The 24,348-nt window shown below is 40.5% G+C and overlaps 1 protein-coding gene across 1 annotated transcript in view; it reads left to right on the top strand.

Moving 5' to 3' along the window:
• Arl8b (ARF like GTPase 8B) overlaps nt 1–24,348 on the top strand; it is a 38,388-nt gene that overhangs the window by 5,331 nt on the left and 8,709 nt on the right. Inside the window, exons 2-4 of the mRNA XM_075983275.1 lie at nt 22,599–22,679; nt 23,854–23,927; nt 24,116–24,209. Coding sequence (XP_075839390.1) covers nt 22,599–22,679; nt 23,854–23,927; nt 24,116–24,209 — 249 coding nt within the window. The remainder of the gene's footprint in view (nt 1–22,598; nt 22,680–23,853; nt 23,928–24,115; nt 24,210–24,348) is intronic.

The raw sequence follows: 24,348 nt of genomic DNA, 5'->3' as shown, positions 1-24,348 counted from the left end.
CCCCAATTCCCAGTTCTGGCCTCAGAGTACTGACTCACACATCACACAAAATGCATTATATAGTTCAAAAGTGGATAGTGTCATAAAAATTTGTATATCCTTTGAAAATTGTGGTTGAGTTATGTGTGACTGTGTGACATTGGTGTTATTCCCAGAGGCCCCCCCCACCCCCAAAAATACCAACTAGGAGACCAAGTCCTGTATGTAAAAGCCAAGAGCCTTTATTCTTACACAAATTTGCAAACTCGGACTCTCCACTTGTCCAACGTGTTGGAGTGATCAGAGAGTCCCAGCTCAGCTGAGGTTGGGTTTTTGTAGTAGCAAAGGTAGAGGTGAGGGATTTCTAAGGTTCAGGACCCTTGATTGGCTGACATTTGTCTAGGGGTGTCCCGGTGAAAAGCGATGGGATGTGCTATCCTATCTACAATGGTTGGAACGTTAGGAATTTCTTTTGGATGGTCTGCTCCTGGGTGGTTTCAGTTTGTGGTCTTTCTTGGAACCAAGTATTGCCTTAGTTAGGGTAAACTACTGAGACTCTACTGAAGCCTCTATTGAACTTGTTGTGGCTGGGTCCTACATTTGGTACATAGACACACACTTACATAATTAAAAAAACCTTTTTTTATATATGAAGTATAGGGATATTTTGATTTCCTTTATTGTTTATGTGGTGTTACTAGGGATTGAGCCCAGGGGTTTGTGCAGTGCTAGATGATACTCATTAAGAGACTACATCCCCAACCCCCAATCTAGTCATCTCATAGTGACATAAATTAGGAGAAAATGTTTACTTATAGAAGGTGGGGGCAGCAGAAAATCATGGATACTTACATAGGTAGCTGATAATATGCATTGCTATTGAGCTACCTTTAACATTTAAAAACAGAAATAATTTTGAGTTATTTTTTATTTGTAGACAAGGTGACACTGTATCTATGCTGATCTTTATAATGATCTGTCTTGTCTTTTTAGGAGACAAGCCACGCCCACTCCCTCCCCATCTGCTGAGGCAGGCAGATCTTGCAGCCTGAGTCTCTTCCCTTTTTCCATCTCCTTCTTGAAGAGGCAGCTTCTGTCCCCCCCCCCCGGCCTCTCTGCTGTTATCTCCCTTCCCCCTCTATAACTCACTAAATAAATATCCAACCTCACTCTACATGGTGTGCCTATCCATGTCTCTGTCTCTCACCTGCTGTGTGTCTTTCTGCCCGTGACCAGCGCCTTTGGAGACCTTCCTTCTGTTTTTCCTTGTGGCCTGCTGCAGCCATCGCTTGGGGATCTGCAGCCATCCTTGCCTGGGGCTGGCTGCTCTAGAAATCCCTGCCCACTGCCGGCCACCACATGGCCCACTTACTGCTGCCACCAGGATCTGCAGCATATTTTAATTAATCCATTTTAGTTTTGACTCCCCTCATAGCTCAGGCTGGCCTCAAACTTGTAATAACCCTTCTGCTTTCTGAGTCTTTGGGTACAGATAATACAGTCATACTTCATTTTAATCATGAGTTTTGTAACATGGCTTATTAAATTTATTTGGGATAATATTGGTAAAACCAGTTTTAAAAAAATGTGCTGTGAGTTAAGTTTAGATTCTTAGCAAATCAAATCGCCACTGTAGCGGCTAGACTGTTGTGAGTATGTCTTAGGTTCATAGTTAAGGAGCCTGCGGCATGCTGCCTTGTTGCAACTTTTCAGGATTCTTAGCCTTCATCCATTCTCCCATTATTGTTCTATGTTATCCAAGAATCTTGAAAACCCAGTGTTCTCATTAAAAATCAGTTTTAGATGACCATGCTTAGAGACTATTGACGAGTTAATGACGTCCCCAAGTTTCTCAGATTGTTACTGAACATCGAGGCAGATTGGAATGTGCCTATATATTGTACAGATTTTAGCTTTGGAGGCACTAGAGAGCTTCCCTGATTATTTTTAAAGGAAAATGTATTTATTTATGTGTGTGTTTCTGTGTTTGGCTATATGCATGTATGTGGTTGCCAGTGGGTACCAGCCTTGCATGCTGAATCTGAACTCTGGTCCTCATGATTGTATGCCAAGTACTCTTAGCCACTGAGCCATCTCTGCAGCCCCCTTTCTGGAGGTTAATATAGGCCACTTGGAATTTGAATTTGTATTTCATCATCTGAGATGAACTCAAGCCAGTGTTTCGAAGCATTTCTGTCTTATCTTTTTCAAGTATGTCTCTGAAAGCCTTTTAAGAAATTTTGTATGGGCAGGCAAGATTGCTCAGCCACCAAACTTGAGTTCCATCTTTGGGATCCACGTAGTGGAAGGAGAGACCCTGTCTTAAAAGTTGCCCTTTGAGTTCCACAGGGACTCTGGCACATGCTACATGCTTCCTCACGTCTCAGCAAACAAAGTTTTATTGTGATAATCTATTTAAAATTTGTAGTTTTAGTAATGGTCCAATATTTTTCTGTATCTAAACCTTTTTTTCTCATTAGCAAAAGTAAGTATGATATGTAAAAATCAGGCTATAGCGATTGGAGAGATGGCTCAGATGTTAAGAGAGTGTGCAGCTCTTTCAGAAGACCTGAGTTCAGTTCTCATCCACATCAGGCAGTTGTTAACTGCTTGTAACTCTAGTTTCAGGGATCTGATACCTCTTGCCTTCTGTGGCACTTTGACTCTCATGGGTACATACCCACACATAGATGTATATACATGAACAAAATTAGAATTAAAAGAATTTTTAAAGCAAGCTGTAGGGCTTGAGATATAGTCCTGTCATTGATTATGGGACTGTTGCCAGAATACTCCAGGGCTAGGGGTCCATCACCAGCTTTCACTAGAACCAGGCAAGCAAAGGCTAGGTTGTTACAGAACAATTTGACATTTTAGTGTGTAAAATCCACTTTTGCATTTGCTGCAGGAGAACAAAGAGAAGCATCTCTTAAACACTCTGGAAGTCACCGCCTACCTTGCCACCTCCAGTGACTGCCCACAAGTTCCACTCATGGCCCTCTGTACCTGTAGATGCTTTCACATACACCTGCACTGTGGTTATGACTGCAGGAGGCCCACCACCAGGGAAAGGCATAGCAGTGATAGGAAGTGCTTCCTTTGTACAGGAGGAATCTAGGGCTAAAACGCAACAGAGTGGTCCACTGTAGCTAAACTTTTTAGGACTTCACAGTTTCTATATTTGATTATCTACTCATCAGTGGACATAGTTTCCAGGATTTTGCTACTCTACCTCGGTCTGACCTGCATTTCCTAAGGATGAGTTCCTGAGTTGGCATTGGATCAGAAAATTTGAACACATTTCCATTGTGTGGCCAAATTACATTCTAGAAGGCGTGTGCTAATGCTGAGCTCTTCCAAGTAGATGCATCTCTACGCAAAGATGGACATCAGAGGAGCACTGCCGCCTTTGCTGGGTGTAAGGCAAACTGCTCTTGCACCAGCAGCGTTTAGAAATTGCTCTACTGTTTATTGGTGTTCTGTGCTGAGCACATTTTAAGGAGTGCCTTTTATGTGTCCGTAGCTGCCAGCACTGGGACTCTAGGCAGCTTTTTTTCTTCCTTCGTTTTCTGTTTGAATCTTGCAGTCTGTATAGATAAATCTCATCTCTTAGCTTTCTGATGGTTTGCCGTATAGTCCTTATGGATTATATGTTCTAGGTTTCTGGTGTTTTCCTGTGTCCTTATTTAACTCTTTGGTCTTGTTGTAGTACTGGGATGCTGCTTGCCACCCACTTTCCTCACAATCATTTTTTTTTCTGAGTTGAAGGAAATTTTCTAGTCATATTGTCTTTTGAAGGTATGGCATATGATTTTTCTCAAGTTGTAAGTTGGGGCTGGTGAGATGGCTCAGCAGGTCAAGGTGCTTGGTACTACTAAGCCAAACCTGCATTCAGTCCTCAGTCTCACATGGTGGAGAGAGAACAAACCTCTGACTTCCACACAGGCTCTCAATGTAATTGAGAAATCACTTGCTTATCGTTTGTGATTGTAAGTTAATTTGTATTCTTGAAGGTCATATTTAAGAAAAACTAGGGACAATATTAACCCATTTGCCCATTATTCCAGCTTTAAAACATTAGGCATTTAATTTTTCTAAGACGTGACAATTTTTTTTTTTTTTGGTTTTTAGAGACAGGGTTTCTGTGTGGCTTTGGAGCCTGTCCTGGAACTAGCTCTTGTAGACCAGGCTGGTCTTGAACTCACAGAGATCTGCCTGCCTCTGCTTCCCAAGTGCTGGGATTAAAGGCGTGCACCACCACCGCCTGGCAGAAGTGACAATTTTAGTAAGTGACTTCAGAGTCCAAACCACAAGCCTTATGTTCTGAGGTGGCATCTCCCCCTCCCCCCACCTATCTTGTGTTATTCTGCTTCTTAAACTGGATACTGACTCATGTAGTTGGATCCAGTTTCATAGTTTGTCTAGTTTAATACACTAGAATTACTTTGTTTTTGCTATTGTATTATTTCTTCTGTGTGTATATGTGTGGATGTGTGGCGGTCAAAGGACAGCCTGTGGAAGCTGGTGGTCTCCTTAGATCTTGTGCATCCTGGGGGGTCAGATTCTGGCCATCAGGCTTATTGGCAAATCTCTTTACCTACTGAGCCATTTTGCAGTCCTAGAATGATATTCTTATATCTAAAAAAAGTTAAGTCTTAAAAATTGAGCTTTAGGGATTACTTAGCAATTTCCAAGGGACTGGTGATGTAGATCATCGATAGAGCTTGATATGCAGATTGCACAGACTGCTTCAGTCCCTAGGACTGTCAAACAATGTGCCTATAATTACATCTTTAGAATTATACTGGCAGAATAATTGTAGGCTTCAGGTATCTAAGCAGTAACACTTTTGCTCAGAAGTTGACTCTTCTAAATTGGGTTAGAAAGGAAATCATGTGTTTTCAGTATGATACTAAAAATATTTTTGTACCAGTTTACTTAGTAACAGTTAATTTAGCATGCACAAAATAGTGTTACTATGAGAATATCTTTTGAGGTTAAATTTATTAGTGTGATGTGGGAGTGTCATATATCAATCTGTTGATTTCATTGGTTAAGTAATAAACAAACTGCTTGGGCTCATAGTTTAGAACATAGGTGGGTGGAGTAAACAGAACAGAATGCTGGGAGGAAGAGGAAGTGAGGTAAGACGCCTCAGACAGAGACGGACAGCTCTGCTCTCTGGAGAAGAGACACCATGCTCCGCTCCAGGGCAGACACATGCGATGAAGCTCCGACCCAGGATGGACGTAGGCTAGAATCTTCCCGGTAAGCGCACCTAGCTGTGCTACATAGAATATTAGAAATGGGCTAGTCCAGGTGCGAGAGTTAGCCTAGAAGAGGCTAGATAGAAATGGGCCAAGCAGTGATTAAAAGAATACAGTGTCCGTGTAATTATTTTGGGGCATAAGCTAGCCAGGCGGCCGGGGTGCTGGGAACGCAGCCCCGCCGCTCCTATTACTACATTAGTGTATGAGTTTGTGGTTGAGTTTATTTGACCTATGTTTAAGTGGCTATGGGAATTAGAAAGATAGAGGTTAATACTGAGAGCTAGCTATGCTCCCTCCCTAAACGTCTTGACTTAGGCTGTGCTATTGTTTGAGGACTGTTTAACCTCATGTCCTTGTTTGCTTTCTATTGCATGATAAACACCATGCTCAAAAGCAACTTGGGAGGAAAGGGTCTATTTAATCTTACATTTCAAGGTAACAGTTCATCACTGAGGGCATCAGGGCAGGACAGAAAGCAGAAGCCATGAATGAATGTGGCTTACAGGTTGTTTCCCATGGTTTGCTCAGCTTGCTTTCTTATATAAATAGGACTACCTGCCCGGGGGGTGACACCACCCATCGTGGGTGAACATGTAGGTACAGAATAACACAAAGAAAAGAGAAGAAAAGCCAAATATAAGGGGATGAGGAAGGACTGAATGAAACAATGGGTATAGGTTAATATATATATATGTATATATATATTATACATACATACCCACACAGGTATAAAGTAATTATTTTTCTAGTGTTAATTTTGTTACGGATTTTTTGAGGGCTTGGTGGTAAATGAAAAAATTACGTTCTGTACTAAAAGCATAAAATTTAATGTGGAGCTTCATAGCTTGTTTTGCATGCCAGTTCTGACTGTATATAAGTTTATTAGGTTATATAAACTTGGGATCTGGTTAATTTTGACGGGCAATGTTTTTATTTGCAATTTTTTAAATACTGAAATTTATAAAAGTAATTAATCAAGAAAGGGCTTCATAGTCTACCCACAGGTTAATGTGATAGAGCTAATTCCCCAGTTGAGGTTCCATGTTCCCAGATATGTTTGTGTTTGTATCAAGTTTACAAACGCTAACCAGCACATCTTTCAGTCCCTGCTTCCTCCAGAATGGTAGTCAGTATGTAAAAACTGAGCACGTGGGAAGAGTCAATGTTAGCCACTCCTGTGTCACTCTGGCTGCCAAACTCATTTTACAGGAATAGATCTTTAATCTGGTTTATGACTTCAGAGGCTTCAGTCGGTGTTCACTTTTCCCCATGCTCTTAGAACGCCAAAGTGGCAAGACTGTGTGGCTTAGTCTGTTACTAACTTTTTAAAAAAATTACATTTATTTATTTCTGTACTTTGTGTGTGTGAGAGATGCTTGTTTTCTTCTACTATATGAGTCCATCAATTAAATCACTGCTTGGTCCACTAGCTCTAGCTTCTTATTGGCTAACTCTTACATTAATTTAACCCATCTTCATTAATCTGTATATCACCATGGGGCAGTGGCTTACTGGCAAAGTTTTGGCGTGTCAGTCTGTGGTGGCAGCTCCATGGCTTCTTCAAACTCTGCTTTCCTTCTCCCAGCATTCAGTTTAGTTTTCCCCTCATTGCTCTGTTCTACCCTATCAGGCCAAGCCAGTTTCTTTATTAAGCAGTGGTATTCACAGCATACAGAGGGGAATCCCACATTACAGCCCTGCTACTTACTTCTTGGCATTGGAAACAGAAAGATGAAATAGAAGGGGTCAGGATAATATATATGTGTGTGTGTGTGTGTGTGTGTGTGTGTGTATGTATGTATGTATGTATGTATACCCCAAGCACTGGCCTGTTATGACCTTCCTCCAAAAAGGTGCTACCCCCTACTTTTGACATGCTTTTCATAAAACTGTCATGGTATGTCTCAGTGTTGTGGGTTCTATGCTTGAAATCCAGCATTCAGATGACTGAGGAAGGAGTTAACAGGCCAGCCTCAGCTACATAGTTCTAGGTCAGCTTGGGTTATGGGACAAAATCCTGTGTTAAAAAAAAAACAAACAAACTAGACAAAATGAACCTAAACGTAGCTATCATAACTGCACAACCCAAGAGGTGTGCTTTACTAATACTCTAGGTATTTCTTAATCTAGTCAAGCTGATAAGATTAACCATACATTTCAACTACTATACTATTGCAATCTGCTCACCTCAAGAGTAGGGATTTTTCTTTCACTGATAACACTAACTGTCCAGAACAGTGTTTGGTTAGCCATGTCCCCCAGAAAACCAGTAGTATCCAAAATATAAAATTAAGCAAAAACTAATTATGAACTTACATTAGTATTCCAGTACTCAAAGGATAAAATTATTGAAAAGTAAGAGTTTTATTTATGCCTGGTGTACTGACATCCAGTAATCCCAGTGTTCCTGGGCAGAGGCAGGCAGATATCTGTGAGTTCTGTGAATCTATATATTGGGACCTAGGCCAGCCATGGCTACTATACAAGACCATGTGCCTTAGTTAGGGTTTCTGTTGCTATGAAGAGACACCATGACCCCAGCAACTCTTGTAAAGGAAAAACATTTAATTGGGGTGGCTTCCATTTTTAGAGGTTTAGTCCTTTATCATCATGGCGCAACAAGGTGGCATGCAAGCGGACATGTTCCTGGAGAAGTAATTGACAGTCCTACGTCTTGCAGGCAACAGGAAGTGTTCTGAAACACCAGACGGTATCTTGAGCATATATGAGACCTCAAAGCCTGCCACCACAGAGACATACTTCCTCCAACAAAGCTACACCTTCTCAGAGTGCCACTTTCTTTGGGGGGCATTTTCTTTTAAACCATCACACCATGTCTCAGAAAACAAAAAGAATGGGAGAAAGAGAACAAAACAGGTTTTAGATGTGAATATTGCCGTGACCAGATCTCATATACATCTCTGTAAGTTCTCTTTTTTTTCCTCTGTGAAGTGAGATGATCTTTAAGCTGTTTCCCAGAGTCATGAGTATTAAATGAGCAACTACTTAGTGCTGTGATAGTGTATAGAACATATTCAATAAATGGTCACTTCTAAGTTTCAGTGGTTGGTTCAATTCCTGTCCAAATTTTACTTGATTATATTTTAAGGATTAGTAGCTTTTGTTAAAGAAATAAGCCTCTTTTTCTTAGTTCTTGGGAAATTTTTGAGTGTGTTAGAATTTAATCACTGAGACAGACTGATGAAAAAGATCTTTAGTCCCAGATTAACTAGTAATTTTCCACCTTCTTACAGACCTGGAGAGTGAACTCAGGATCTTGTGCATGCTAGCCAAGTACTATTCCATTGAGCTAAATTGTCAGCCTCATTTTTCTTAACTGGACAGAATGTGAGTATAGTACATTGAAGCAGGCTTGGCAGTGTAGATAAAAATACTAGCTTCTCACAAAGCTGAGGCAGGAGGATTGCAAGTCTTAAGAAATACAAATAGAAAGCAATGTTTTAGTCTTACTTGAAGGTCCCTTTAAAGCATACCCTTGTCCAGAGCTCTTGCATTCTGGAGGGAGGGACCATTGCAGGGACAGTTCTTTCCTTTCTGTGGGTTTAGTCTTCTTACTGTTTCCTTGAAAGACACCAACGTTTTCTAGCCAGCACATAACAGCGGAGCCTTTGTTGGTTTAATTTTTGTTCTGAGCTTATGAGTTCTAAGGTAAAGATTCTTTATTCTCAGTAAGCATCAGAACTGAGCATTAGTAAGGGTAGCTGACTTATTGGTAAAAATCCCACAACAGTGGGGCAAGGACAGGACACCCCATGTTGAAAATTATTGTTTCTACAATGAATACTGTAATGGTCCATTGACAAGAAATTGTGATGTTTATCTTCACCATATGAGAAGAGAGCTGAGAGTAACTTCATCAAAGGCCGCTAGCCTTAACTGTGCCTCCAATGCTAGCAGCTGGAAAGCTAAGACAGGAGAATTGCGAGTTTGAGGCCAGCCTGAGGCAGTTTTTTATTTGCTTTGAGAGACAGGGTCCTGTGCTTGCTTTAGCTTTTTTAAAATTTATTTTATTTTAGTTTTTACTTTAAAAAGAATCTATCTTTTCATTTTATATACCAATCCCAGTTCCCGTCTTCCCATTGCCTCCACAGACCCACCCACCCCACCCCGCATCCACTCCTCAGAGAGGGTAAAGCACATTGCTTTGGGGAAGGTCCAAGGCCCTCCCTACTATTTCTATCCTGATTCTCTTTGGTATCCATCCAAAGAGAATGGGTTCCAAAAAGCCAGTACAAGCAATAGGGATAAATCCTGGTGCCACTGCCAGTTGTCCCTCCGTCTGCCCCAGCCATGCAACTGTCACCCACATTCAGAGGGTCTAATTTAGTCCTGTGCTGGTTCCTTCCCTGTCGGCCGAAGTTGGTGGGCTACTGTTAGTTCAGGTAGACTGTTTCATTGGGTGTACCCATCATGATCTTGGCCTCTTTGCTCTACTCCTCCCACTCTTCAACTGGATTTTGGGAGCTCAGCCGAGTGCTCTGCTGTGGGTTTGGATGAAGGTTCTGTGGTGACGTTTAAGATATTCATCAATCTGACTATAGGGCAAGGCCAGTTTAGGTACCCTCTCCTCTATTGCTTAGGGTCTAAGCTGGGGTCATCCTTGTGGATTACTGCATTTGTTCAGCTATGTTCATAGCATTATTTGTACTATCCAGAACCTGGAAACAACCTAGATGCCCTTCAACTGAAGAATGGATAAAGAAAATGTGGCACATTTACACATTGGAGTATTACTCAGCAGTAAAAGACAATGACATCTTGAAATTTGCATGCAAATGGATAGAACTAGAAAAAAACATCCGGAGTGAGGTAACTCAGACCTAGAAAGATGAACATGGTATACACTCACTCATAAGTGGATACTCGCTCTAAAGCAAAGGATATTGAGCCTATAGTTCATGATCCTAGAGAAGCTAAGTAACAAGGTGAACCCTAAGAAAGATAATCAGATCCACCTGGAAAGGCGAAATAGACATCGTCTGACAAAATTGGGAGCATGGAGGTGGAGGGAGTAGGGAGGGCGAAAGAGGAAGAGGAGGAGAAAAGGGGAAGGGGGAGAGAAACTTGTGGGAACAGGATAGTTGAGATGGAGGAAGGACAGAGATGAGAGGAGGGAAAGAGATATTTTGATTGAGGGAGCCATTATGGGGCTAGCAAGAAACTTGACACTAGAGAATAAACAAGGATGCCCAGCTTTAGCTTTTTTGTTACTTATGAAGCTACTGTATTGGCTCTTGACTATGTTAGCCTTCCTAGGTAGATTTGGATATTTCTTTTTAGCAAGCTTTAGAAGAGGGGCTAAGATTGACAGTAAAAATTAGCAAGATGTGAGTGAGGAGAAAGACAAGGGAGTAGGTCTTTGTGTTTGACTGTGGTGCTGGCAGAATGAGACACCAATGTACTGAGCCATTTTTCTCCTTTCCCTCCCTCCCTGTCCATCCATCCATCCATCCATCCATCCATCCATCCATCCATCCATATTTATTTACTTTATATATATGGGTGTTTTGCCTGTATGCATGTCGGGGCACCTGGCACTCATGGAGGTCTGAAGAGGGCATTGAGTCATGGTTGTGATCTGCCATGTGGATGCTAAGGATTAGGCTTAGGTCTTCTGGGAGAGCAGCTGGTGCTTTTAACCATTGGACCATCTCTCAAGCCCCCAAGCTATTTTTTTTTTGCCTGTTTTTGCTCCTTTTCCTCATATACCATTGCTTACACATTTAGGTCCTAGATCTGTGAAGCCTTGCCTCAGTTCTTCATATAGGCAAAGGTAATTATGCCTTGCTTTCTTTTTATGTTACTTGTTCAAATTTAGTTACTGGTCATTTTGAGAGAGAGAAATTAAAATAATATTCCTTTGCCACAACTCACTATACATGTGTTCTATCCTCATGCCGAACAGTTTGCTCATCTCTTTGGTTTGTTTTCCTGTTGACATATTTAGTTGTCATTACTAGCTCAGGCTTTGTATATAAAGTTGCAGTGGTTTATGTTCTTTGTCAATGTTGAATATCAGCAATTTCATCCTCTTTACAACTTCTCAAATTGCTACTGAGTGCATTTTGTTATTCTGTAATGTTGTGTTTTAAATATACAATAATAGCCTCTTGGGCCCATATGTTTGAACACTTGGTCCCCAGCTTGTGGCACTCTTTAGGTTGTGCTGAGACTACAGGTGTGTGCCATCACACTTGGCTTGAACAATGATGCATTCTTGGTAAAGAAATAATGTGTTCCTAAGAACTTTCTTGTTACTACGTCTTCCCAAGCTTCTGTTTCCTGCCACTCTTTACTCTGATGATAGAAAGTGGTTTCTAGACAGCCACTGAATAAATAATGATGTCAGTATCTAGAAAGCACCCCCTTTTGGAATCTGTGCCACATGCTGTGACTCAGTATTTCATTTAAAAGCAGAATTTCACTGTAAATGTTGATCATACTAACAGGGCTAATGGAATGATATTGTAGTACTCAGTGTTCTTGAGGAACACCCAGAGATAAAGTGGAGAGGAGCCATTGAAAGAGAACCTGTTTCATCTGTGTTTTTTGCAGCCATACCGTGCCCTGCTTAAGAGACTGATGTGAGTATAGAAATGTCCTACTGATATCTTTAACAAACATTGCTGTGGTGGTTTCAATGAGAGTGCCCCCATAGCTCATATATTTGAATACTTAGTTTCCATTAGTGGAACTGTTTGGGTAGGATTTGGAGGTGTAGTTTTATTGAAGGTGTGTCACTGGAAGTGACTTTGAGGTTTAAAGAGCCCATGTCATTTCCACTTAGCGCGCGCTCTCTCTCTGCCTTGAGCTTTTGGATCAGAGATCAGATGTAAGCTCAGAACTATGGCTCCAGTGCTATGCCTACCTACCTACCTGTTGCCATGCTCCTCAATATAGTGCGCATCGACTCACTCTCTGGAGACATGAGCTCCAAATTAAATGCTTTCTTTTATAAGTTTCCTTTGGTCATGGTGTTTTTGTCACAGCATAGAAAAGTAACTAAGAAAATGCAAAAGGTTTGCATTGTAGTTTAAAGTACTTTTGGGGGAATTAGAATTATGTTCAATATTTTCAGAATAATGTTATTAGGAATGCTGAGGTAGTTCTGTGGATAAGCTCTAGTTTAATCGCACAACCCATGGATGGTTGAAAGAGAACCCACTCCTCAAAGCTGTTCTCTTACCTCCATTTGTGCACTGGGGCATGTGTTTAAAATAGATTTTAAACCGTCAGTTTTACTAAATGGTGCGTGGTAGTGCACACCCATAATCTTAGTACCATGGAGGTTGAGCAGGAGGACCAGGACTAAAGGCCATTCTCAACTATATAGTTTGGGACCGGCCTACACTACATGAAACCTGGCCTCAAAAAACCAGAAAGGACAAAAAAATCAATTGGCAAAGTTAAACATGCATTTCAAGATAAAACGTTTAATATCAAATTAGTCCCATCCTGTTTTCAGGGAAATAAACTCTGCTGCGTGAAATTGCAGCATCCATTAGTGGCTATTTAGGTCTGCAATTAAGCAAATGTGAGAAACATGAGGAAGTCACCCAGAAACTGTCTCCTAGGTTACTGTTCACCCATTGATTCCTACTATACTAGGAACCTTTACAGCTCAGGATGAGGGCTGAGATGGCTCTTGTAAAATAAAGTACTTTGCCAAATAAGCAGGAGTTCAGGTGTGGAGCATGTAGAGAGATGGAGAGGAGGATCCCTGCTGCCAGCCAGTCTAGCCAGGTATCTAGCTCCAATGAGCTAGATCATGCCTCAAATGACCTGCCTCAAATAAATGGATGGATGGATGGATGGATGGATGGATGGATGGATGGATGGATGAATAAATGAAATGGGGAATGATTGAGGAAGACATCTGATGCCAGCCACTGGCCCAGAACTCTTGGGTTCCTTCTGTTTCTTAAGTGCTGGGATTGTAGGCATACATAACCATGCCTGGCTGTCAGCCACCACGATCATGTGGACAGTTTTCTATTCTGTTCATATGCTATATTGCATTTTAAATTTTTGTTGCTAGGTATCAGATTTAGGAACTTCCTAAGGTTAGGTAAGTCTGCCGCAGAACTGCATCTCCAGCCTACCCTTAGCACTTTGAGTAACAGTCTTTCCTGCCTTACCTGTTATCTTTTTGTTATTCAGTATTAAGTGCATGTTAAGAAGGTGTTCTGTCTCTAAACTTCATCCCCCACCCAAGCCTCTAAAATATGATGAAAAAAATCTGTTAATCCAAATCTGTGATGATTGCTTCCCTCTTGCTGTCTTCACGATTCTGTGTCTTTAGATAGTTTGGTGGTATATATCTTTCATAGGTTTCTTTGTCTTTATACTGCTTAGAGTTATTTGGAATTTTCATATTTGTGTTGGTCAGCTTGGTGGCGAGTCCATGTCCATTGGATCTTGTTCACTTGTTTAGACATTTTTTTGGGATATAATATTATTACATTTATTTATAATACAATTATAAAATATTTTCCCTTCCCCTTACCATGTACCCCTCCTTGCTCTCTTTCAAATTCATGGTCCCCTTTTTCCATTGTTACATGCTTAAACATACATCATCTTAAGTATAGCTTGCTTAGTCTATATAATGTTACCTTATGTATGGTTTCAGAACTGACCATTTGGTATTAGATAACCAGTCGGTCTGCTCTTCCCTAGGGAAGACTGTTTCTCCTGATCTTAGTTCCTTTGAGAACCACTGTTCTAGAGTTTTAGTTCCCAGTGGAAGGAATAGGTAACCACTCACAGGCCCTGGGTAACATGTATGGTAGCAAATATGGATGCTTACCCTGTACCAGATTTTATTTAAAAAATCCTGTTTGTGCTTTAATCCATTTCATTCTTAACCCCTGAGATAGACTGTTAGTTTTTGATTCAAGGAAAATAAGGCTTTACAAAATTAAGGAGTGTATAAGGATTCATAGCTAGGCTAGTGGTAAGGTCAGAGGTATAATTTTGTAAAAATGATTATAAAATTCATTTTAATGTTTAGTAAGTTTAAAATTTTGCAGGTCGGGGCTCAAGAGATAGATGGCTCATTTGGGAGCGCAGGCTGTTCTTGTAGGGACCTGAATTTGATTGCTGGCACCCTCATTAGGTATCTCACAGCTACCTGTGACTCCGCTCCTGGGGATCAGACACCTGTCCTTAGAGGTGGTCACATGCATGTACTGCTATGCAAACACATAACTGAAAAGAAAGTCTTAAGAAAAGAGTTGCAGTGTATTCCAAAGCCTTTCCATAAAGTTTTTGTTGTGTATTTTAGACTAAAAGACTTGTGCTACATTGTCTACTGATTCCTATCACGGGGCACATCTAATAACAACCCAATGTAAAATATTTGATACTAGTAGTTGTTGTTTAATTCAAAAATAGACTCAACAATCCACCCTTTTATCCCATCATTTCTATGCTATATTTCCCTTTTCCCTTCAGAAGAGACCCCTGACTCTACTCTCCTTTGCTCAGCTTTTTCTCTGACCATGACCAACAACAATTTGCAACCAATCCTCCCAAATGATGATAAACATCCATAATTCATTGAATGACCAAAAACTACCCACTATATCTCTGAATCTCTTGGGAATGTAAGCGTTGTGTTCTCTAGACTATTTCCTGCTGTCTGGGACTGATGAGATCTTTAGGGGATTCTGAGAGAATTGAGATAATGATCAAGTCCTGTGAAAACTAGCAGTAGCATTAGTTGTCCAGTCTTTGTGTAATGGGAAAGTGCAGGGTTTATCTGAAGTCCTTGTTGGAGTAGTACGTGAGGTGGACCATCTCAATCAAGTAGCAGCTTTGAAGTTGTTCTAGATACAGAAATTTGAGGAAACTGCAACAGAGGCATTCCAAGAGGCTGGATCACATGGGCTACTTGTCTTCATTGGTGTCTGTACCGTTCTCCCCCCCCCCCCCGAAAACACAAACTTTTAAAGGTAGCATACATATCTGCATTAAAACAAGTATAAAATGTGTGGTGTGTACAAGACAGATCTTTTTTTTTTTTTTGCTTTATGTTAGAGCAGGTAAAAGGCATCTTTTAACTTTATTTTAAAAAATTTGTTTGGACTGTATAATCAGACCTCTCTCCATGCCATATGAAAGGATGGCGTGTATCAGATAGTCATGAGGACTCTGTAGCCAACAAGATTTATCATGTCTCACCCAGTCTCAGAGCTGCTCCCATAGTAGAGGGATCAGCATATACATCCCTTGTTCTGTAGTCTTTTTTGGTTTCTTTTTTCATGTCTGTAATCAACATTTTCAGATCTCCCCAGTCAAATCTGATCTTTATTCATTTTGAACAGGTTTTTGTTTCCTGTGGAAACAAAGGCACAACCTCTCTCCCAATGCAACGTATTTCCTGATTTTCATTTTGAAGCCAAGACATTACTAAAGTATACAAGCTCGTTTAATTCAGCCATCCTTTCCACAATCCAGTGTTGTCAGCAGCTGCTATGACCATGTGAGCCAATCCTTAACCTGCTAGGCCCTCCACAGAAAGGCTAGCTTTTGGTTGCTGGAGCTGGCTCCGCCCCCTTTGGGTCTGCCTAACTGTCCTAACTGTGCCTAACTGTTCCAGTTCTAGGGAGCTGTTGTGTCTGTCCTGTGGCAGGTGTTTCTATCTAGTCTCCCACAAGTGTTAGCAAGGCCTCTTAAAGGAACTGCACCTCTGTACTCTGAGAGCAGTGGGCTCTGTGTATGTGCTGCATGTTGGATGCCATTTGAGGTAGTACTTAGTACACTGCTCGCAACTAATGACAAAGACTTACTAAATAGAAAAGCTTGGCCTTAGCTTAGGCTTTTCCCTAATTAGTTCTTATAACTTAAATTGATGTGTTTTAAAATCTGAGTTCTTTTATGAGGCTCATTACTTCATCCTCGTATTACCCATCTTGCTTCCTCCACATCTGGCTGGTGATCCACCTTTATCCCCCCAATGTCCTTTCTGCCCGTAAGTCCTGCCTATCTATTGGCAGTTCAGCTTTCTATTACACTAATCACAGCAATACATCTTCAAACCTGCTTGCCTCTCAAAAGCTTCTCATCAGAGGCAATGCTAGAGTGGTTTGTGGGAAGACTGCAGCTGTGAAGATAACACACACCCCAGGTTGAGTGTTGGCTTGCTTCCCAGATGAACGGAATAAAAGTACTTTATTAAAGGACAGCTGTTAAGGAACAAAAATGCTTATCTCTGGCTTTTGAGATGAAGAAGAGGAGAAAAAGCCAGAGGAAAGGGAGCAGAAAGCATTTGTGCGATGAGGCAGGAGCTAGTGTAGAAATTTGTGAAAAGCAATTATAAAGAGACAAGTCCTGTGTCCAGTAAGAGAGTTTGCATTTATATATGTGTACCATGTGTGTGCCTGGTACCCTGGAGGCCAGAAAGTGGTGTCAGATTTCCTGGAACTGTAGTTACAGATAGTTATGAGTTGACATAACTGTCTTGGGTATCAAAACCAGATCCTCTGGAAGAGCAGCCAGGGCTCTTAACCGCTGAGCCATCTCTCCAGCCCTATTCATTTATTTTTGGTGCCACTGGGAATTGATGTACTGTTGTACATGTTAATCCTATCAGTTTCCCAGAGTGCTGGCATCTTTGATATGTGTTCCCATTCACAGGTTCCCATATGTTCCCATATTTGTTCTCATTCACAGGTAGGGTCTTCCTCTCTTTTCCCTCTCCTTTTCCCTTCTTCCATCCTTGCATGATGGGTGCTATAGACCTAACATCCCTCATTGAGATTGCTTGAATTGGGAAGTCCTTTAACAAGAACATTGACATAGTCTATGGAGTCACAAGTGTGTTTACTTGAAAGCTTTCTGTGCTGCCTGCCTGCTGACCACCATTATAGGTGGACTGTCTGAGTACCTCATTCATGTGATGTGGGATTTCCCTCTGTATGCTGTGATTACCATTGGTTAAAAAAGGAACTGCTTTGGGTTTATAGCAGAGCCATAGGGGAACAAAGGTAGGTGGGGGGAAACTAAACTGAATGCTGGAAAAAAGAGGGCAGAGTCAGAGAGAAGCCATGTAGCCCCACTGGAGCTGGAAGGAACTTTACCTGGTGATACACAGATTAATAGAAATGGGTTAAATTAATATGTAAGAGTTAGCCAATAAGAAGTTAGAGCTAATAGGTCAAGCAATGATTTAAATAATATGGTTTCTGTGTGATTATATTGGGGTGGAGCAGCCAAGCAACTGGGAACCAACAAGCGGCCTTCCTTACAACACCGTCATATTGGGAAGTCCCTTAACAAGAACATTGACTCATAGTCCATGGAGTCACAAGTGTGTATTTACTTGAAAGCTTTCTGTACTGCCTGCCTGCCTGCTGGCCACCATCATAGGTGGACTATCTTGAGTACTTCATTCAATGAGATCATGTGCTAGTTGGCTTTTTCATGATTAATATAGTTTACTTAGCTCATCTGGCACATGTCTGGCTCCCCTTCCCTTTTCAGGACTGTTATTCTGGTGTTAGTATGTACCACATTTTGTTTACTTGCCTTCTCATGAACTTGTGAGTCCTTCCACCTCTTGGTATTTTAAATGGTGCTGCTATGAACATGAGACTGCAAAATCTCTTAGGATCCTTGCTTTTTTCAGTTCCTTTGAGTTTGTATCCAGAAGCATAGTTGCTGTATCATATGGAGAATTAATTCACCTTTGGTGACAGTATTAAAAGAACTGAGACTGAAGGAGATTGGTTGTCCTGCAACTGAAGAAAACCCAGTGACAGGAGGAGAAAATGTTTCATTAGCAAAAATACCAGTGTGTTGGAAGATGGGGGGTTAACACCTGCCACTTGCCACCGTCTTCACTGGTGCCACCCAAACCAGGTTTCAAGGTTCTTGTGTGAGTATGTTACTTCAGGTTCAGGTGAGCATGAGGGCAGTTTGTTAATCTCCATAAATGGCCAGTTCTTGAACATGGGATATGAGTTCTTAGCTCCGTCCAAAGCATCTTATGCTTGTGAATTGAAGAAGCCATGATTATTCAGAGGCTTGTGTGAGGGCTGTGCATCTGGTTTCTGTCAATGCTGGTTTCTGCTTTGCGTCAACAATTTTCTCTTACTGTGACTATCCTTGTGTGGCCAAAGAGTGAGTGGGTAGTACATGGGGAGTAGGTCAGTGCTTTCTGCTTTCTTATTTTCTTGCTGGGGATTAAACCTAGTTCTTTACAGTGACATCTCTAGTTCTAGGACCTGCCCATTTTGTTAACAGTTCACTGAAGTATCAATTTACATACCAAAAATTTTTACCAATTTTAGATTTACAGATCAGTGATTTCAACAAATTGTCTTAGTTGCACAACTGTGGCATATATCTCTAACGTTTTCTGCCCTCAAGAAGATCTCTTAAGCCAACTTTATTCCTAGTCCCTGCTCCAGATAACCAGTTGTAGAGATGAGGCGAGCAGGCCTGCTTTTCGTCCCGCTTGGCTCCCACGTGGCTAGCTTTATACCAAGAAATATTCAGCATGTCTGACCTGGTGGCTGGCTCCATGGCGTCTGCCTCACTGCCTTCTTCCTCCCAGCATTCTGTTCTGCCTTCCCCGCCTATGTTCTGACCTATCAGACCAAGCAGTTTTCTTTATTCATTAACCAATGAAAGCAACAGATAGCAACCCTCCTATATCAGCCAGTAGTCTACTTTCTTCCTTTTTTCTCTCTGTTTTGTAAAGATGAAGTCATAATCTATATGGTCTTTTGTGTTTGACTTTGGTTTTCTTTTTAGAAAGGATTTCACTGTATAGTTCAGGTAGTCTTAAACTCATGATCTCCCTACCTCAGTTACCTGAGTCCTGGGATTACAGGTTACTTATACCATCAGTGCACTTCAAGTAATTCTACAATTAGTCATTAAGAAAGGAAGAAAGCAGGCGGTGGTGGCACCTAAGCATTTAAACCCAGCAGAGGCAGGCGGATCTCTTGATTCAAGGCCAACCTGTTCTACAGAGTTAGGGCTGTTACATAGAAAAGTTCTGTCTCAAAAAAAAAAAAAAAACCCCAAAAAGCAAAAAACAAACCTCCAACCTCCCCCCCTCCAAACCAAACAGAAAAAAAGAAAAGCATTGTTTTTTTTTTTTTTAAAAAGAGGGTGGGGGGAGATGGATGCTGGGAGAAACCAATATGCTCCTAAAATGAAAAAGGGGGGAGTGCATAGAAAAGTAAAAGTGAGCCCCACACCCCAGCTACCCTTAATTCAGGCTATTTAAAATTAACTTTATGGAGAAAAGATGACAGTTTAACCCACAGTTTTCAGATGCTCACAGGCATAGACCTTCATCTTGACTTCTGATAAGAACCTCCTGGCAGCTGGCATCTCAGTGGGGTGAACATTTTTAAGAGGAAATGATCACACTTGCAAAGCAGGAAACTAGAGAGGATTCAGGGTCAGGTTTCCACACTTGGAGTGCTGCTTTCTGTATCTAGCTCTGGCATACTAATGGTCACTGTCTTCTCTCAGGCTGTAGTCCTGATAACCAGCACACTCTCTAGACCCACACTGGAAGGGACCCACTGTGGCCACTTGGGGCCAAACTTCCAACATGAATCATGGGGACAAAAACTGTATCTAGACCATAGCATGTGGGAATGCTATTGTAGCTTTTGGGGGTTCCCACATGGTTTTCATAGCAGCGGTGTAACATAGTCTCCTACCCCATTATATACAGCAAAGGTTTCGGTTTCTTTACATTCTTATTTATTTATTTATTTATTTATTTATTATGTATACAATATTCTGTCTATATGCCTGCAGGTCAGAAGAGGGCACCAGACCTCATTACAGATGGTTGTGAGCCACCATGTGGTTGCTGGGAATTGAACTCAGGACCTTTGGAAGAGCAGACAATGCTCTTAACCACTGAGCCATCTCTCCAGCCCTTTCTTTACATTCTTGACAATACTCTTCTGAGACAGGATTTCCCAGTTTAACTCAGACTGTGGCCTCAAACTTTTGATCCTCCTGCCTCAGCATTCTGAGTCAAGGTAGGATTGCAGTTTATGTGCCATCAAGCCCAGTAATACTTATTTTTTGAATTTTAAATGTTTTATCTTCTTGGTAGTTGTCTTTGTGTGTGTGTGTGTGTGTGTGTGTGAGAGAGAGAGAGAGAGAGAGAGAGAGAGAGAGAGAGAGAGAGAGAAAGAGAGAGAGAGAACCTCTGATTTGAATTGAATTTGTACTTTGTTAATAGTGATGTGAAACTTACTTTGTGTTAGTTGTGTATGTGGCACATTGACGGCCATGTGCCATTTTGATAGCACTAGGTTTGTTGTTGTCATTTTTGAGATAAGGGATCACTGTGGAGCTCTGTCTACTCTGTAGACTTGGCTAGCCTCGAACTCAAACAGGTCCACAGACCTCTGCCTCTCAAGTGCTGGGATTTAAAGGCTTGTGTCACCATGGCTCAGCTAGCATTAGATTTTCTTTTAATGTATACCTCATGTGGACTGGGTGTAGCATTTCATAGCATTCCAGTTTTTGGGAGGGCAGACAGAAGAGTATTGGCATAAGTTTAGCGTCAGCCTGTGCTACTTAGTGAGACTGTTTCAAGTAAACAGTTATTATGTGTGCAAGTTCTGAGAATAATGTTGAATATAATTAAAAGTAGTGATTTCAGATACTGTTAATATTTTTTCTGCCTGGATCAACCAAAACACCACTAAACAGGAAAAAAAGAAATCTTTCTGAGTTCAGCATAGAAAACTAATTTGTAAAATTGGAGTTCTGTATGCTGAGAACTTAAAACTATAGAATGCATGTTTGGGTAACAAGGTCACATTACACAATTAGCCAGTGTTAGTCCTTGGGAGAAGAAATAATCTTATTTGTTTGACTGGTCTCTTGAAAATGAGTCCTGTTTGTTTAACATAGTTGACCTCAGAAATCTGTCACTTCAACTGAGAAATGCTCAAAGTGTCTAAAATAACAACTTAGTATTAACCATGGCTGTCTGGCTTTACTCTGCTAAGCATTGGCCCAAACAGCTAAATAAAAGCCACATATATGCAGAAGGATATCCTACATCAAGATATAGCAGGTGATAACTAGTGTTCAGTAGGCTGATCTACCAGATAGATGAGTGATTCTCTGTAATAGGGAGCCCCACCTGGAAAGGCCATGGAGTTAGTGTCTGCTCCTGTGTAATTTTTCTCATAAATCTCTTCATATCTTCTCTAAAACTTCTTTTCTTCCCTAAGAATAACCTGCGTGTTTTTCCACTGCTTATGTGTTTATCTCATTAAAATAGTCCATCTACAGGACACATATACCTGGGTGGTCAACAAGATTGACTTTTTACATATATAAAGTATACACACACACACACACACACACACACACATACACACACAGTTTTGATATATACTGGGTCATGCTTCATAACTAGATCTATTTATCCCACAAGGACTGTAGACACATAAAAACCTGCTCTGTTCCTTTTTATTCAGACTAATATAAAAAAATCAATTTCTCCTCAATCTAAAACAAACTGCACACAATTAGCTCACTTTTACCTCAGAGCAAGTTCAAACTAGACTAAAGGCTTTATGTAAATAGATCATAAGTTTGAAACCTTACAGCTATGTACAAGGTCAGAGCTGCAGATGTCCAACCAAGGTTACCAAGAAAAACATGTCAGTTCTTTGCTTGCCAGTCTACTAACAATAGACCTGTGTCTAAAAATTGTCATTGGGTACTATGCTTTCCCCCTACCCCACCCCCTGTATGCTTGTGGTATTGCTTCTGTGGCCTTGGGTCCTTATGTTGCAGTGGCAATGGTTCAGCTCCTTAATTGCTTACCCTAGGACTGTGATTTTCACTCTTGTAATTTCCTTATCGCTTCAAGGCTCCTAAAGGAGAAAAGTTTATAGAATAGAAGTAGTAGTTAGAAGAAGAAGCTAGGAAAGGTTAGATGTAGGACAGGAGAATTAGGATAGAGGCAGAACAATAAGAAACTGGCATGAAAAAGTAATGAGTGAGAGATTAATTTTTTGCACTCAGATCCCAAGACCCTCATTTGCTGTAGCATTCTCTCTGAACCCTGAGAGTGAATTGAGGCTGATACTTAATAGCCCTTCTTAATACTCATAGGAGCTGTGCCCTTTCCTGAATGGAGATGAAAGTGGAGGAGATTAGGGGGGTTGGTAGGAGGAGGATACAGCTGGCTTATAAAATAAATAGATGAATTTCTTTAAAAGGAAAAATAGGTACAAATGCAATATTGATACTTGAAGATTATATGATGTTATGGTTCTTTATTATTGATCAATCTAACATGAAATATTTTGTTTTGTTTAGTCAGGTCAATTCAGTGAAGATATGATACCCACAGTGGGCTTCAACATGAGGAAAGTAACTAAAGGTAACGTCACAATAAAGGTACGTTTTTTCTCATAGTCTATGCATGTGTATATTTATGGATGCATGCATACATGCATTACCCTGTCCCTCTCTTTATACTTGATTTAATTGAAGAATTTTCTTTTCTTCTGGTTTTACCTACTGTTTATAATTCTTAAGTAATGGTTAGATTGTTGCAAAGACTGTAAATCAGTTATTTATGTTTTCTGAAAGATTAAAGTGTTTAAGAGTTGAAATGTAGTTAAGTGTTCAGAAAAGTCAACTTACCATGTGGGTTAATAGAAGTAACATTTGATATCTTGAGAATTCCAGAAAACTACAGTCCTATCTTTAGTCTGAGCAGTGTTGTATATTGAAAGGTGGTACTTAGTGGTAGCAAATATTGTAGTCAGTCTTTTTCTTCATTATTAAGTCTAAAGTTTAAAATAAAATAGGAAAAGTTTAACTCATTTTTAGCATAATTTCTTATTAGCTCCTGGACAGCAGGAATGTTGGGGGATTTATTTTTCTTGTCATTCTGCAATTCCTGCAAGTTTAGGCTCCCAGCCCTGAGCCATGTGAACATTACCTAGTTGTTGACAGATCTGCTCTGTGGCTTTTCTGATAACACTCCTCATTTTGTTGACTGTGTGTTTCTATGCATTTTACCAGTGTCAGTGCTTAAGTTGGAAACTACTTTTAAGAAAGCCAGAGCTTAGGAGAGTCATATGTCGTACGGTGCTGAATAGAGCAGGCAAAACAGTGAAATTATTATGGAGAACTTCAAGTGAAGGAGTGTTGTTGAGTCTGTTGCTTACAGAATAATTTAAAAAGGCACACTTAAAGTTTAGGAGATCCTGAGCTGTTTTTTGTCTTGGCATCCCAGTCTGGATGTTGCATGCTTTTGTAGATGTTAAAGTTGTTATCTTAAAGTTATATATATCCATGATTAGAAATATATTGAGTAATAGTTACTATTACATTATTATATTTGACCAAGTCATTGCTCAAGCGGAATTTAGATCTAGAGTTTACATTTTTAGAATTCCAAGTTGAGAAGGGGGCTGCCAGATATCACGGATTGAGTTTTGGGTTCCAGGTTTTGGGAGTACTTTGCTTCTGTGACATTTGATATGTCTTTGTGACTGTTCTCCATTTCCGGTAGTACCTTCATCAAATGTGCTTATTAAGAATTGCCTTGTTTTGCTTAAAGATCTGGGACATAGGAGGACAACCTCGGTTCCGGAGCATGTGGGAACGGTATTGCAGAGGAGTCAATGCTATTGTGTAAGTTGACAGGGGGTTTTTATTTTTTGTCTGATTAGTCTCTGAATAATGTAGTTATTTATGTTAAATGTAGGACTTAATTTCTTTTTATTAGAAGTTTCAGTATTGTAAATATTAAGAAAATTGAAAATCTATAAGTAGTTCATTGAGATTCATAGATGGCATGTTGAGATGGCTTTGTTTTTAAGTTACATGATAGATGCCGCAGATCGTGACAAGATAGAAGCCTCTCGAAATGAACTCCATAATCTTCTAGATAAACCACAGCTACAAGGAATTCCGGTAAGTTTGAGGAGTCTGATATTTTATATTTGCAATTATATATTTAACATTGAACCAATCTCGGTATCCCTAGAGATTGGTTTTAGGATTCCCTACTTCCCACAAGTATGGAGATCTGAAAATTTATGCTATTTTTCTT

This window comes from Microtus pennsylvanicus, chromosome 8, assembly GCF_037038515.1.
Source record: "Microtus pennsylvanicus isolate mMicPen1 chromosome 8, mMicPen1.hap1, whole genome shotgun sequence".
NCBI lineage: Eukaryota > Metazoa > Chordata > Mammalia > Rodentia > Cricetidae > Microtus > Microtus pennsylvanicus.
This window is presented reverse-complemented; position numbering and strand designations above follow the sequence as displayed.